General features: G+C 42.3%; 1 protein-coding gene across 3 annotated transcripts in view; it reads left to right on the forward strand.

Annotated features, from left to right (window-relative positions):
• PIP5K1B (phosphatidylinositol-4-phosphate 5-kinase type 1 beta) overlaps positions 1 to 17,339 on the forward strand; it is a 153,467-nt gene that overhangs the window by 109,740 nt on the left and 26,388 nt on the right. For 2 of the 3 annotated variants that reach the window (XM_045021319.1, XM_045021321.1), the window contains exons 12-13: positions 2,164 to 2,319; positions 3,576 to 3,720. In XM_045021319.1, coding sequence (XP_044877254.1) covers positions 2,164 to 2,319; positions 3,576 to 3,720 — 301 coding nt within the window. The remainder of the gene's footprint in view (positions 1 to 2,163; positions 2,320 to 3,575; positions 3,721 to 17,339) is intronic. The other variant, XM_045021322.1, reaches the window with a different exon arrangement.

Genomic DNA, 17,339 nt, shown 5'->3' on the forward strand with positions numbered 1-17,339 from the left:
AGACCTTGGTCTGTTCTCAGTCTGTTCCTGTCTTATTTCCAGGAAGACCATATATTGTTGGTGACTAAGTTGAAAGACTCTGAGTATTTGCCTTCTGTCCCTTTTTGGGCTCATTCTTCTTAGTTATCATAATTTTCCATCTTCTTTCTTTTCAGAACTAATCATATCTAAAGTTCTAACGTGTGGTGTATCTGATGGTTCTTTTCATGGTTTGTTCTTGACACAAGACTGTGTATCTACTTGTATATGGATTAAAGGTTTTAAGGACATTTTCATTTTTTTGCAAAATAAAGAATTCAGAATGTCCTATTTAGCCAAATTATGTAAGGCTGCTAGCTTCCTCTGAGAATGTCTCTAAAAACTTTCAATCCTCTGGTCCCTCTGCTGGATCCCTTGTTCATCAGCGGTTCTGCTGTGTTCTATGGTAACGGTCTCTGATGATATTACTCTGCTATCCTTTCGCTTCCAGCTAATCCTGAGAAGCTATTAGTATGCTTCCATTAGGACAGGTAGCTTTTCTAAAATAATTGTGCATTGGGGATGCTGTCAGCTGGCCATCCCAGCGATCCTAATGGCAGTGCAAAGTTCCCTATGGATGAGGAGCAAAGTTTCGACTTTGAGCTTTTCAGGGTAGCGGAGGCTGTAAGCACTGTAAAGGCAGCAACCTCACCATCTGTAGGAAGCTTCTTTCTGGCACTTGGTCTTGTGGCATCCTGTGTGAAGAAGTAAGCTTGTAGGACTCCTAGAAGACTTCAGTGATTATTATTAATTTGTATGAACATAGTGCTTTGGAGCTCTAGCAATGTCAGTAGCTCATTTTGGGAGGATGGCTTGGGAAATGGATGGGAGATTAGGGGGCCTTTTCAGTCAGGGTCCTTGGAAGGAAATGTGTTGCCCGTCTTGAGATGGAACGGGCTGAATTCTGTTGCTCACCATTGTGGGTCCATGGAGGTTTGAGTCCCATAGTTCATTTTGCAATGCAGGGAGATCACGGTAGGAAGAAAATCTTGTTTGCATAGTAGGAAAGCAGTCTTACTCCAGCGCCTTAACCACAAATCTGTCAATATGCTTTTACAATGTCACACGCCAGTGTTCAATGCACAGAACAAGAGTTTACCTGGCCTTTTAAACAGACAAAAACTAGTGACCATCAGGGACTGTGTTAGGCATAGGCCAGTTCAGCGTTAGCATAGCCATTGCCTGTGACATCCTCTCTAGGGGTTCTGGAGTAGCTCTGGGTCTTTGGTGCTGAGTTTCTGTGCATCTGATTCCTCATTCCAAGAGGGTCACAAGCTTTTTAGCTATATGCAGTTGGTTCTTCTGGTATCTATCTTGTTCCAGAACTCTCTTTCTGTGCGAGTTGCTGCAGGCAGTGTCTAGGAGCTCTAATGCATTTGGGAACTAAACACACAAACAGAAATGGTTGACCTCCTTTTAGGAGAGGAAATTGCATTGACAAAGGACCAAATTTGGGAGAGTAATAGTGGAGAGGATCTGATCCTGTGTTTGTCTAGTATGCCAGTGTATTCAAGGCAAGTCCTGCTCGGCATTATAAACTATCAGGAATGTTCATGGATCAGCTGCATAACATCATTAGTGAACATGTCAGTCAGTAATATTTTGGAAACGTTTGTTTTATCCAAAACATATATTGATGTGCATAACTACAGTGGCAATCATAAGGCAGGATAAATATTTTCACAGTATAGCAGTAATGTCCTCAGGCTATAAACAATCTTAGGTTGTCCCTAATCCTCAGATAATGCCCAAAGCCTTGATTATTTTTTGCTTACTCAATCGCTGTTTCTCTTCTTCCTTCTTTTCGTTATCCTGCATTCTGTTCTTTTTCTCTGACTTTTACAGGCAGATACTCAAGTTATGACTTGCAGTGTAGGAAATGTCAAAACAATTAACAGGTAGATCCCATTTGTAGCCTTTTTTGCCCTAAGACCATAAAAACTCAATTGAGACTTTGAGAGACAATGTCTAATGTGGACTCTGTAGAATAAAACTGGTATATGTTAAAATGTTCTTATCTAGATTTATTCTTGATCTGCATTTAGAAAGCGGTTTGTAGTTAGTAAAACTATATGCACTCTGTGAAAGATGAGTAAAACATTATAATTTACCAGCTTTGTTCGTTGCACTCTTTTCTTAATGCAGCTCTAAAGTCCTCTCCTTCCAAGAGACGATGCAGTTCCATTGCAGCCCTAAAGGCAACATCACAAGAAATTGTATCTGCTGTTAGCCAAGAATGGAAGGATGAAAAGCATGACATGCTTACTGAAGGACAAAGCTTTTCCAGCCTTGATGAAGAAGGTAATATTTTGGAATGGTTAACCTGGGTATCTGTGCCACAGTTGTTCAAAATAGAGAACCTAGATTATGCTAAATGTCTTGGCTAGCTGCGTAGGCATGTTCTTTGGCTTTAAAGAGGCTTACAGGGGTGTGGAAGTGTGCCTGCATCACTGACTAAACCTCATTAACTATTACTGTCATCAGTTAAATGAGTTAGATTGCTTCTGGAAAATTAGTATTGTTACAGTGTGTGCATGTGTGTTTGTTTAGATACTGATAGAATATAACATAATATGCCTGGGGGAATTCTATGCTGCTGTGCACATGCAGAATTCATGTCCCCTGCAGACCTCACCCCTCAACCCCTTGCAGAAAATAGATTCTGCTGAGGAGATGCTGCAAATACACCTTTTGCCCACCAAGGGCTGTTGAGGCACCAGAAGAGAGGGCAGCCAGCTGGGGAGGGGGCGAAGGAGGGGCAGTGGCTGCTTTCCTCATAGTGCCTTGCCTGCAGGGCCAGTTGAGGAGGCATGGGATATGGGGGGGCGGGGGAGATGGACAGAAAGGGGTACATAGACTGGGGTTCAGAAGGGCTAGTGGGGGGACAGACTGGGGTGTGGGCACAGGAGCTAGTGGAGGGAGAGCACTGAGCCAGGACTGAATGGGAGTGGGGGTGCAGGGACACATGGGGTCAGGGGCAGATGTGTCTGACTGAATAGGAGAGGCTGGGGGTCAGCCAGGGTCTGCATGGGGGAGGCTCTCGACTCACTAACAATCCCTCCCCCAGCACCCCACCAAAAAAATCTGCTCCATACTTCCCACACCCAACAACCTTCCAGGTTTACTCCCAGGCTCCTTCTCAGCAATTACTTCGCTCTCCCTCAGCTCCTCCATTACCCCTGACTCCCCCAAGCCTTTGCACTGCTTCTGAGGGGTGCAGGAAATATATTTCTGTATTGGAGTTTAAATGAATTATTACTTAAAGTTGTGTATTAATATGCCTAGTAAGGAAACTATTTATCAAAAAACATTTCCTGAATCTTTTTTGTTGTCAGTACTGTTAGACATACTTGCTGACAGGTATTTTGAAATAAATTACCAAAATAATTGAAACTTTTGTGATTGTTATTTTGACAAATAAAATATCGTGCACATAATTTTAAATTATTTGGGTGCAGAATTTCCCCAGGAGTAACAATAACTTCCCTGGTAGTTGTATTAGAAATGAGTTTTAAAAATGAATATACAGTAAAACATATGTATTTTCTCCTATGCAGTATTAGGCTCACGGCACCGTCCAGATTTAGTGCCAAGCACTCCATCTCTATTTGAAGCAGCTTCCTTAGCAACCACTATTTCTTCTTCTTCTTTGTATGTAGATGAACAATATCAACATGATGGAACTCTGCTTTATTCCAGCAGGTAATGGTTTGTTTAATTTAAGTTACTGAAAATATGTCACAGATATCATATGTAGGAAAAATATCTTAACCCTGGGGGAGATTTTACACGTTCTTGCTTGGAAAATAATCTATTTGCATGATTTATGATGGAAACATGCTAGGATCATTAGTCTATTTTTGATGGGACCAGTTTGGGCCAAATTCTGCCTCCTTGTAAAAATGCCCTCCAAACAGGCATACATGTGACAAAGCAGTATTAATGTGTGCCCATATTTTAACTGCAGTGGTCCTCTGCTGAGTTCATTACTGTGATACATGCAGGTATCTGCATGTTGGAATAGCACGTCTATTTTGCTGGATTACTGGGTTTGTGCACACAGACACATAGACCCAAAGACCTGAGCTGGAAAACGCCTCAGTTCCTTCCCCTGCTTGTAGAAAACACATGGAGCAGCACCTCTGGGGGAGTTTGTACAGGAGTGAGAAATGGAGCAGGAAACTTCTGTCTTCAGCCTTTGTGTTTTTATGATATAGTGGAGAGAATTTGGCCTTTCATTTGAAGTTTCCATCTTCTTCCTTGTGTTAACCCCATCAAAAGGGGGGGTTGCTCTGAGTCCTCTCCCTAAAAGGTGCTCTGTTCAGTGCCACAGTCTCTATCACATCACATGCTAATGTGTCTTCCTATGACATCCCACCACTTCTCCTTGCATTGGCTTCTCTATCCTCAGCACTCGGGGCACTGTGCGTCATTTCTAGAATACCCCCTCATTCTCTTGATTCATCTGAGGACTCGTAGTGTCAGTTTATGGTGAGTTTTCATGGTCAGCCACCAGCCTGACACCAACCCTCCTCCTGTTTCAACTGGGCTTCGAATTAGCTATGGTGGAGATTTGGGGGTTTTTTTGTTTTTGTTTTTAACTCATCTTTGCCATATACCATCATGAAATTTTCATGATGAAGATTTGAAGTCGTCGTCATCATGAAAAGATTCACATTGGTATATGACAAATGACCATAATAAATCTTATCAAATGTAAACATAATATATCTATGCTCTGCATATAAAGAGGTTAGTGTTTATAACGGTATGATGTTTTATTAGGTTAAAATATATATTTTAAGAGTGCCTGCCTTTTTCTACTAATAATACCTTTTAGGTTGTTAGATTTTAAAAATTCTTTCAGATTTAATACATATTTATCCATTCATGCTCTTTCTTGACTACTTGTATTTCACTCGGCTTGGCAGTGAAAATAAATAGCTTCACTTTTGTTACTTCAGTGAGGTGCTAATCTATTTTGCTTTCTGGGTCCAATGCACTAGCACAACTATTACAATGTTAGGGTTGTGATATTACAAGTGAATGTAACATTCCAAACTAAAAACTATTTTCATTTCTATTTATATCTAAATATTCACTGTAAACATATCTATTTTTGGATTTTGTAATGATTATTTTAATATTGAATCCTAAACGAAACCAACAGTCTCTTTAAGCTTTTGTACACATATGCCAAATGAACATATTCACAAACTTAATAGTAAGATGATACAAACAAAAATGTTGAGAACATTTTTAAGGTTGTTAATAGTGAAAATGTTTTCAATTAACATTCCACATATTAATATTTTATGTGGCTGAGAGCAGAAAAAAATATTTTTTTTTAATTTAACACCATTTAATTTTAGGTTTTTAAGTTTTTATTGTGTTTAGTAGAAATGGTTGCTGTAGGAAATTAAGAAGCTCATACATTCTTTGGTAATTCAACTGTTCTAGGCTGTTTGGTCAGATTTGTGTCTACTAATTTGCATGGAGGTTGCATTTATATATATAATTTTTTTTTCAGTGAGTCATATCAACACAGACTTGTCTTGCAGACCTAATTTAGTATGTAAAGTTAAGCAAACAATTTGCATTTGCAGTACATTCTCAGGAAACACAAATTTGTGTGCATAAATTATTTGCATGCTCAGAAATTGCTTGTGCCTAAAAATAGGTAGAAAGGGTGTAGAAAACTAGTGGGAGAGCAATTCCAATTTTCAGCTGAGGACACATTTGCTATGTCACATTTAATCATTATTTTAAGGCCTTTATTCATGGGATGTGGTATTCCGTATTTAAACGTTACAGGAAGAGAACTAAGGCACCTTTTTATGAATATTTCTTATAATATACAATGACTCTTTACAAATAAGTTTTGAAAGTAATATCTGTGTTTCATATAATTTCCTTGTTACATTATTGTGGTCAGCATAGGCTTGTTTGTGATTCTCTGAATGTCATACATGCTTACGTAGAATGAAAAGGAATTAGCTCTTCATTTTGCTAGTATTTGGTGCTCTGCTTTCTTTCCTTCCTCACATATATGAAATGTTTGCAAGTTTCTTTTGTAAATCTGTAATGGGGGAGGGAAGTATTTTAATCACTTTTTACCACATTTTTGCTTCATCAATCCTGTAAATTAACTTACCACATAAATTATATTTACTACCATAAATAAATGCTCTGCAGGAGTAAATATTGCATAAAGCATTCAGAATTGAGTGCATCAATTGTCCATATGTACATTCGTACAAGGTTTTTTGTGCAGTCTTATAACTGTATAGTCCTCCCCCCCCCCCCATCACTGCACGTGCTCCTAGGGCCCCTCTCAGGTCCAGGAATCTCCCTCGCCTCCCCTGTGGTGGGTGCCATGCCGGGGGGGCGGGGGGGCTCCTATCACATGTGCGCCTTCTTCCCTGCCACTTCCCCTCACCGTAGCCTCACTGGGGCTGCCCCTTGCCCAGCGTGGGGCAAGAGCAGTGACTGCGGGAAGGGGGGCAGCATAGTCCTATGTAGAGGAGGGGAGAAATTGTCTGGCAAATAGTTTATTTGCCCAAAAAATTCAGTTTTGGTTGACCCAAAACTATTAGTGAATTAGATGTGAATTTGCCACATGGTTTGGAACAATATTGGGGCAGGGGCAGAGACGACTTCAGCACCTTTCACAAAATGAGGGTGGGGAGCATGTGCTGCCTCCATCTCCCCTTCAACCTTTAGCCCAGAGGTTAGGGCACCCATAAGGATGTGGGAGGACCCTCATTCAGTTCTCCTCTCTGCCTGATGTGGAGGAGGGACTTGAACTTGGGTCACCCACTGTCAGGAGAGTGCCCTAGCCCCTGGGTTATGGGATATCCTGGGCAGGCCTCTCTCAATCTCTTGTTTCACTTGTATAAATAATTATTCATTGGGCCAGTAAGAGAATTAGAATGGCTCTGTCGACTAGTGGTCAGGCCATTGGCATGGGAGGTGGAAGACCCAGGCAATCCAGACCAGTGAGAAGTTGCAGCTGCCCTGAAATCTTGGGTGCCTCTCAATGCTTTGTTGTTGTAGCTCCAGGGGTGAAAGTAACTTAAAGCACTTGCCGGTACTCCAGAATCCTGAGGAGGGGCGGGGCCTCCACCGGAAGATGCGGAGCCTTTAAATCCCCAGGCCCTTTAAATCAGGATTTAAAGGGCCTGGGGCTAGGGCGGTGGTAGCAGCAGCTGGAAGCCCCAAGCCCTTTAAATCACCCCCTGAGCTCCCAGCTGCAGAGGTGGCTGGGAGCCCTGGGGTTCGGGAGCAATTTAAATGGGGCGATTTAAAGGGCCCGGGGCTCTAGCTGCTGCTACCGCAGCAGAGCCCCGACCCTTTAAATTGCCGACGGAGCCCCAGGGCGCTAGCAGCAGGACCCGGGGCTCCGGCTGCCACTGCCTTCCAGGGACCTTTAAATAGTCTCCGGAGCCCTGGGGCAGCGGCGGCAGGGCTCCGGTGGCTATTTAAAGGGCCTGGGGTGGTAGAGGCAGCCAGAGCCTCGAACCCTTTCAATAGCCACCAGAGCCCTGCTGCCGCTACCCCAGGGCTCCGGCAGGCTCCGGGGGCCCTTTAAATTGTACCTGGAATGCTGGGGTAGTGGCAGTGGGGCTCCAGCAGTGATTTAAAAGGCCTGGGGCGGTAGCGGCAGCAGGAGCCCTGAGCCCTTTAAATCGCCACCCGAGCCCCGCAGCCGCTACCCCAGGGCTCTGGCAGCGGGGCTCTGGCAGCAATTTAAAGGGCCCTGGGCTCCAGCCCTTTAAATTGTTGCCTCAGGAAGCCGGTCCACCCCGGTATGGTGCACCAGCTCTTGCCAGCAGGGGTGGTAGGTTTGTAGAAATTTTGATGGTGCCCAGAACCTGCCCCTGCCCCCCCCCCAACTCCATCCCCCACCTGCCCAAGACTCTGGGAGGGAGTTTGGGTGAGGAAGGAGGTCTGGGGTGCAGGTCCTGGGCTGGGGCAGGGGACTGGGGTGCAGGCTCTGGGAGGGAGTGTGGAGGGAGGAGGTGCAGGTACTGGGAGGGAGTTTGGGGATAAGAGGGGATATGAAGGGAGGGAGGTGCAGGGGTGAGGGCTGTGGGGTGAGGCTGGGGGTGGATTTGGGATGTGGCTGGGGATGAGGGGTTTGGGGTGTGGGAGGGGATTCAGGGTTGAGGCAGAGGGTTAGGGTGCAGGGGAATGAGGGCTCTGGCTGGGGGTGTTGGCTCTGGGGTGGGGCAAGGCTGGAGATGAGTTTGGGGTGCAGGCAGGCTGCCCTGGGACTGGAGCCAGAGAGAGACACTCCCCCCAGCCCTCTCCCTGCTGGCAGCAGTGAGCTTTGGGGTAGGGACCCCCTTCTTCCCCCCCCCCCATCACTGCATGTGCTCCTAGGGCCCCTCTCAGGTCCAGGAATCCCCCTCGCCTCCCCTGTGGTGGGTGCCATGCCGGGGGGGGGGGGGCTCCTATCACATGTGCGCCTTCTTCCCTGCTGCTGCCCCTCACCGTAGCCTCACTGGGGCTGCCCCTTGCCCAGCGTGGGGCAAGAGCAGTGACTGCGGGAAGGGGGGCAGCTGTACCGGTGGAGAGTCCCACTGGAAAATGAAAGGCTCCAAGGGGGAAGGGCAGACTGCCCTGGCGGTAGTAGAGGGAGGCACTAGGACCCTGTGGCAACAGTTAACGCGGGCAGGCAGCATGGAGCTGCAGGGGACAGGGAGAGACAAACACTGTGCTCCGGGACCCAGGGAGGTGCATGGGGGCAGCAAAGGGGGGCCGGGGGGGAGACCCGGCCTCGAACATTTGTGGAGCTGGGCTCGGACCCTCAATATTGCTGGAGCCAGGAGGCGGAGTCAGAGAGGGAGAGAGTGCTCCATTTTCTTGCCAGTAGTTACTGCACCTTTTCTTACCGGTCCTCCGTACCCGCCCGTACCTGCTTACTTCCACCTCTGTGTAGCTCCCAGCCAGGGCCACTCACAAACAGTCTAACAGCATGCAGGTCACACCCTGTGTGTGTGTGTGTGTGTGTGTGTGTATAGCTGCAGCCCTGGTCCACCAACTCTGACCCCAGCAACCTGTCAGCAACACACCAGTCACACGCTGGCTTCCAGCAGCTTTGTTTACTACCTGCAGGATGACCCCAACAAACTCCCAGACCCAGATTTTCCCAAAAACGTGTTCTGCGCTGTCCAGCCATTTCCTGGGCAGTCTGGATATTAACGGTCCATTACTCCTGTAATGGGTCAATATTCAACAGTTGGCTATTTTAACTGGAGGTACCAAGCAGTTCAGTTTAAACACAACAGCAGATTAGTTTAGATTAAAAATAAAACAAATTTATTTAAGTATAAAGAGGGAGGATTTAAATGAGTACAAGTATAAGATATTAAAATCAGAAATAGTTATCAGAACAATAAAGATGAAACGCTTCCCAGTAGCAAAAACTTAACAAGCTATATTTGATTAAAGGTAAAATCCTTAACACTTGGTTCCAGCAACAGGACTGACCAAATTCTCAGGTCAGACTCTTCCCTCAAAGTCAAAGGGCTGATTCCTTTGTCTTGGGTAATAGAGAGAGACTCTGCAGTGTGTTTGCCCCTCATTTTTATAGTCCAGTCACCCTTTGAAATGCATTTTCCTGGAGATTATCTCTAGATAAAGTTAATTCCAGCTGTGAAGGAGGAGATCTGGAGACTCATGGTGAATGAAAGAGGTTCCGCATTGTTGTCTGCTAAAATGCAGATTGATTGGTTCCTGCTCCCCTTTGCTGCCAAAGAATGTCTTTCAGAAGTGGGTTTACTCCCACCCCCAGACTTGTCTGGTAAACACAGTGTAGTCATAATTTCACTTTATTCAGAACTCTTAATTTGCGTTTTGTTCATATGTTACAGAAGGATATTGATGACCATTGTGGTGTTAGTTTTTTAAATGATACCTCACAAGGTATATTTTGCACAAAGACCATTACAATAATATGTAGGGTGTGAATACAGGGGTGCTTTTGGTCACATGGGAGGTGGCAGACCCAGGTTCCAGCCCTCCTGCCCCAGTGGCTAATTATTTATACAGATTTTAAAAGCTTCAACAGGAGAGAATGAGAGACACCCATCCCCGACAACCCCAATGGCCAGTAGTTACAGCATTCTCCTGAGAGGTGAGGGACCCATGTTCAAATCCCTTCTACGCATCAGGCAGAGGGGGAAATGGAACTGGGGTGTGTCACATTCCAGGTGAGTGCCATAACCGCTGGGCTGAACGCTATAAGGGAGCTGCCTCCTCCTCTTCCTTTCGCTGTTTTGTGAATCTAGCCCAGGTTGAACAAAACATTCCATTTGACCAAAGCAAAATTTTTGTTGAACTATTTTGGTTGAAATATTTTGGAATTTTCAGTTGCTAGCTTTTTCTTGAACATGAATAAAGAATAAATAGGTTTGCGTCTAGGAGACATTCACTAGCAGTTAGCTTTAGGTTGATGTGTGCAGACAAAACATTACCATGCTCACCTACTCAGAGAACCAATTGGATTTGTTCGTTATTTCAAAACTTTGCTAAAACTTACAAAGAGAATGAGACTTAAATGTTTTCATTCCAAGACCATTTTTGGACACAACACTTAAGTAATTTCCCTGCAATGTATTTTTTAAATGCTCAAAAGGCCATATGGAAGATTGCTTGTGTTCTGAGTTTATCTTTAACAGTCAAAGCCACTACCTGCACTTTTAGTATCTCTTGCAGCTGAAAATTCCCCACAAAAGTGTAGTCTCCGTTAGTCTGCCCTCCCCACAACTTGGAACAGCCTGCAATAAGGTTGGGGAGATGTTAAATACAGTAATGAATAATTAAGGGATTTGAGTTAAGGCTGTCAATTAATTGCAGTTAACTCACGCGATTAACTCAAAAAAATTAATCGTGATTAATCGCAGTTTTACTTACACTATTAAACAATAGAATACCAATTTAAATGTATTAAATATTTTGGATGTTTTTCTACATTTTAAAATGTATTGATTTTAATTACAACACAGAATACAAAGTTGACAATGCTCACTTTATATTATTTTTATTACAAATATTTGCACTGTAAAAATGAAAAATATTTCTTTTGTTTGCCAATTCACCTCATACAAGTACTGTAGTGCAATCTCTTTATCGTGAAAGTGCAACTTACAAATGTAGATTGTTTTGTTTTTGAGTGCAGTTATGTAAAAAAAAAAAAGTGAAACTTTAGAGCCTACAAGTCCACTCAGTCCTACTACTTATTCAGCCCATCGCTCAGACAAACAAGTTTGTTTAAATTTGCAGGCGATATTTTGCCCACTTCTTTACAATGTCACCTGAAAGTGAGAACAGGCGTTCGCATGGCACTCTTTTGTAGCTGGCATTGCAAGATATTTACGTGCCAGATATGCTAAACAGTCATATGTCCCTTTATACTTTGACCATCATTCCAGAGGACATGCTTCCATGCCGATGATGCTTATTTAAAAAAAATGCATTAATTAAATTTGTGACTGAACTCCTTGGGGGAGAATTATATCTCCGACTCTGTTTTACCCACATTCTGCCATATATTTCATGTTATAGCAGTCTCTGATGATGACCCAGCACATGTTACTCATTTTAAGAACACTTTCACTGCAGATTTGACAAAACACAAAGAAGGTACCAATGTGAGATTTCTAAAGATAGCTACAGCACTCGACCCAAAGTTTTAGAATCTGACATTCCTTCCAAAATTTTGAGAGGGACGAGGTTCGGAGTGTGCTTTCAGAAATCTTAAAAGAGCAACACTTGGATGTGGAAACTACAGAACCCAAACCACCAAAAAAGGAAATCAACCTTCTGCTGGTAGCATCTGACTCAGATGATGAAAATGAACATGCATCAGTCCACACTGCTTTGGATTGTTATCGAGCAGCACCCGTCGTCAGCATGGACGCATGTCTTCTGGAACAGTGGTTGAAGCATGAAGGGACATATGAATCTTTAGTACATCTGCCATGTAAATATCTTGCAACGCCAGCTACAACAGTGCCATGAGAACACCTGTTTAAACTTTCAGGTGACACTGTAAACAAGAAGCAGGCAGCATTATCTCCTGCAAATTTAAACAAACTTGTTTGTCTGAGTGATTGGCTGAACAAGTAGGACTGAGTGAACTTGTAGAATTATGTACAAAAAATAAGTGCATTCAAAAATAAAACAATGTAAAACTTTAGAGCCTACATTTGTAAGTTAAACTTTTATGATAGAGATTGCACTACTGTACTTGTATTAGGTGAATTGAAAAATACTGTTTTTTATTTTTTACAATGCAAATATATGTAATAAAAAAATACAAAGTGCACAGTGCTCACTGTTGTAATTGAAATCAATCTATTTGAAAATGTAGAAAACATCTAAAACTATTTAAATTGTATTTTATTATTATTTAACAGTGTGATTATTCACGATTAATTTTTTTAATCACTTGACAGCCCTAATTTTGAGTACATGCACACAGCTACAGATTGTGCAGAAAAGCACAACTAAGCATTGTAACTATATGCTTATGTTTGCCTTGGTATTATCTTTGCACATGATGTAAAATACATTACCAAGTGTGTATTTTTTTCTGGCCAAGGTAACATTTTTCACTTCTAGAAGTATACTTGTCTGCCCGCTTCTGCATGTATGTGGAGACTGGTAGGACTGAGTCATTTCTGGACTATGCTTGTCCAAACCTTTTGCAGTGAAATGCATAGTTTTGGAAGTTTGTTATGAAAGCAAAAGCACTGAGGCTTGTGGTGTTGTGAGAGAAACACCAGCCATGTGCTGGTCCCAGGATCCCAACCATATATACTACTCCACCTTTGAGTGTCTTTTGACTTGAGAGAGGCCTGAAGGCCTTCAGCTCCTTTCCTCCTTGTGACTTTGGGCACAGGCTTCTTTAATTCATTCTCCTTTTGCGTACGTATTATGGGAATTCACCCATGCAGGGAAATCAATGGCTTAGTTGGGTTTAGAAACTTCAGCCCTACTGGTTTGCCCAGGAAGTCTGTGGCATGGCTGAGGATTACTTAACTCACCCTAACAAGATCAACCTTCTCTTATGGAAGCAAATAGTGCCTTTGTTTTCAATCCAGTGGTACCACACAATTTGCTTAGTAAACAACCATTTATATTTAATGAAAATAAAGAAAATACTGTAAATACTCTGAAATAATTTTTAAATAAAGGCTATTAGATAACGAATCTATCATCATGTTCTTCCTATATAGACATTCACAAACTTTTCGCTGCTATGCTAAAATCCTACATTTTTAATAACTCCTATGCTGTATTTTAGTGCACTCCTATAAACTTGTTCGTTTTTTTTCCCGCTTGTTCATCTTCAGCAATTATTGTCTCAGTCTTTAGTGTGGCCTATAATGTAGTGCATACCACCAGGATCCTATAGAATTGGAATAGGACTGCAAGAGTCTCTCCAGAATCAAATACTTCTGGCTTGTCAGCAGTATAGAAGTCTAGTCAGTGGATCCTTCGAGCTAGCAGTTCTTCCTCCGCTGTTACTAGATGACTGCCTCTCCTCAGCTTGTGCTTCAAAATGGAAGATCTTGCTCCGTAGCCACAATGCCACAGGTGCTGATGACCCAGGCCTAATACCCAGCACACCTCCCAGCCTTACATGATTTTCTTCAGCCAAAGTCCCCTAGGGCTTTTAATTACTATTATATTTCCCCCCTAAGCTCTGGCTCAGCCCCCAAGCAGAGTATGTAGGACAGACAGACAACCTCTTGCCCATGATGGTTTCTGTTAGGTTTAAAGAAACCTAATGATCATGCTCGATAACGGCTAATGCATGGGGTTGCTACGTGTCCAAGTTTTCCCAGGATCATCCATTTCTTGGGGTAGCTGCCCCTGGAAAACTGTAAGGATGCTCAGAACACACTAACAGCTGTCTAGTTTTATGGGCTCAGGATCACACTGGATGTCCTGGTTTTTTGCACCTCAAAGGTGGCAATTCTATACTATGCCCTTTTGGATGATTCGAAGCACTTCCTACTGACAGATAATGCAAATATGCCAATCCCTCCGCTCCATTGCAGCTCTCCTTTTCTCTTTTCTCCTAAAGCATGTGTTTTACATTTTGCCTACATTTTATGGTACATTGGGAAATCCTCAATCCTTGTGGGAAAAAGATTAAATGAAATTGATACTTTAGGTGTACTTCGATATTTTTGGTGATTAGATTTGTGTTTTAAATTTGAGAAACTTTGATTGCAAAGCCATTACTCCATGAGCTTTCTTTGATAAAAAGGAAGCCCAAAGCAGGCTTTGACATAAAACTGAAAGATTTGTTTACAAACATGACCCATTTTCAGCCCTTAAATATGTAACAGACTATTACTTTGCTAAATTATTTAATATCATTCCAATCTGTCATGTTCCTTATCTGTATTTTAGGAAGCAACTTGGCATAAAGTACAGAATGAGGAAACTGCTTGTATGTAGACTGGATTCCCTGCGTTATATTTACTAAAGAAAATTTATACTGCATGTATGCTTAGTAGTTCTATATTTGTGTGTGTACTTGACTTCCATTAATGTTAGGGGAATATACTCATGGATCAGTGGGGAAAATGGAATCCATTAATTGCCTGTTGAAAAACAAATCATTAATTTTGAACAGCATGGCGTTGCTTGACAAAGATTTTCATTTGAAGTATTAGCTTTAATTTATTGAAACATAAATGGTTTTTATCAACTATGCGTTTAACTATTTTACAGTGGGAGGGAAAAGTTTCTTAGAGGAAAGAAACTCTGCATTCCCTCTCCCGTATGTGCTATGGAAATGAGGAACTTAGTCTGTGTTAAGGAGGGTATCCGCTACTTCAGTGATTCCGCTGGGTTTAGTGGGATTACTTGTGGGTTTAAAGTTAAGCATATGCAGGAGTGCTTTGCTGAAGCTGAAGGCTGTGGCTGTACTGTGCAAGTATGGGGTTTTGAGAATCCTGGGCTCTGTTGTAGATTAGAAAACACACAACTGAATGGTAGTCGATGCACTAGGGCCCAGCAAAGAGGCTTGTCATTGAGGTGAAGTAGGGACCTATAAACAGTCATAAAATCCAGACATCAGTAGCGTTATGCATGCCTGTTTCTGAGCACGACTGGGCTGCCCCTTTTCAGCATGCCATTCTTCAAACTTTGAATAGCTGGAGGAGAATTAGAGAAGCCATAACTGCAGCAGGAAGCAGGTGGGAATGGCCAAATTGGGATTTCCAGGGTAGCAGGGCCTCACCAACAAAACAGAAACAAGAGGGAAAAAATTGATTAATGCAGGGCAAATAATGTGTAATAAATACTTTAGTCAATGACCTTTGGCTTTCTTCTATTTGTGAATTGACAGTTGTCATGGTTTTGGGGTAGGGGTAGGGGCAAAAGAGGGGGTCTCAGTTAAGTGGTTTTGCCAGATAAGCAGTGCCAAATATTAATTTTATAAGGAAATAAAATTTCTCCCATTATGAAGTCTTCAAAGACTTTCTTCTCCTTCTCAAATACGTCGTCTTTTGATGCTGTGGTTGTTTTAATGCTTGACTGGGCAACAAAATGGCAGATGAAATTTAATATTGATAAATGCAAAGTAATGCACATTGGAAAACCATAATCCTAACTATACATATACATTGATGGGGTCTAAATTAGCTGTTACCACTCAAGAAAGAGATCTTGGAGTCATTGTGGATAGTTCTCTGAAATCATCCACTCAATGTGCAGTGGCAGTCAAAAAAGCAAACAGAATGTTGGGCATCATCAAGAAAGAGAGAGATAAGACAGAAAATATCATATTGCCTCTATATAAATCCATGGTATGCCCAAACCTTGAATACTGCGTGCAGATGTGGTTGCAACATCTCAAAAAAGATATATTGGAATTGGAAAAGGTTCAGAAAAAGACAACAAAAATGATTAGGGGTATAGAATGGCTTCTGTATGAGGAGAGATTAATAAGACTGGGACTTTTCAGCTTGGAAAAGAGGCAACTAAGGGGGGATATGGTAGAGGTCTATAAAATCATGAGTGGTATAGAGAAAGTAAATAAGGAAGTGTTATTTACGCCGTCTTATAATACAAGAACAAGGGGCCACCAAATTAAATTAATAGGTAGCAAGTTTAAAACTAACACAAGAAAGTATTTTTTCACGCAATGCACTGTCAACCTCTGGAACTCCTTGCCAGAGGGTGTTGTGAAGGCCAATACTATAACGGTGTACAAAAGGGAGCTAGAAAGATTCATGGAAGATATTAGCCAGGATGGGCAGAAATAGTGTCCCTAGCCTCTGTTTACCAGAAGCTGGGATTGGGTGACAGGGCATGGATCACTTGATGATAACCTGAGTGTTCATTCCCTTTGGGGCACCTGCCATTGGTCACTGTCTGAGGACAGGATACTTGGCTTGATGGACCTTTGGTCTGACCCAGTATGGCCGTTCTTATGACTACAGTCAATAACATACATGTGTGCTCAGTTTGAGTCCTGTTATTTGAAAGAGTTCAACCTTACCTTAGAAAATGTATATGCTAGTATGTAATCCTGTGCATTGTTTGTGTAACAGAAGAGACTGCAATATTTGTTTGTCTGTTTGCTAAAGCAGAGTGCTAAAACTTCTTCACACAGCAAAAATTTAAAAACACATAATAATTATATCCAAAATGGTCAAGTGCAGTATCCGTTGCCATGATTGTGTAAAAGGACCTGAACTCGTTCTCTGCTTTTAAACCTGCAAAGAGCTCAGTCACGTCATGATCTTTATGGAAGTCCAGTGCCACCTACTGAAATATTTTAAATGGTAGCTTGGGGGCACAGAAATAAAATATAGCAGGATATTTTATTATTGTAAAGGGGTAAAGAAGGACTGGATTTCTGTAACCAGAATGTGCTGAGAACTTCGTGTAATATGGAAGTATGTTAATACTGGAAGGAATGTTGCATGTTCTGTCTCTAGTTTTTCTGTTCATAGAAAATTCCTATTTCTTGCTGTACTTTCCTAGGCTAGCCCTTCCTTCTGAAGGATGCAAGCTGGCGTGTCTGTAGGATGGGTTTCTCCATCTTTCTTCGTTTCTCTCTTGTTTGCTATCTCTTAGCTTGCTTCTTTTCTTCTCCCTATTGTTTCTGTCTGCTCCTTTGTTCCAACTCTTTTGTTCTGTCCTACCTTTCTCTTACTCTTTTCCTCTGTTTCCCAGTGGTTCTCTCTTCCCCTTCTGCCTACTGTCTTTGCTTTCAGTCTGTCCTTCTGTCATGCCTGTGTACTAAGCAGTTCATAAAATTACACAAAAATTGCAAGATCCAGAGG

This window comes from Mauremys mutica, chromosome 6, assembly GCF_020497125.1.
Source record: "Mauremys mutica isolate MM-2020 ecotype Southern chromosome 6, ASM2049712v1, whole genome shotgun sequence".
Lineage (NCBI taxonomy): Eukaryota > Metazoa > Chordata > Testudines > Geoemydidae > Mauremys > Mauremys mutica.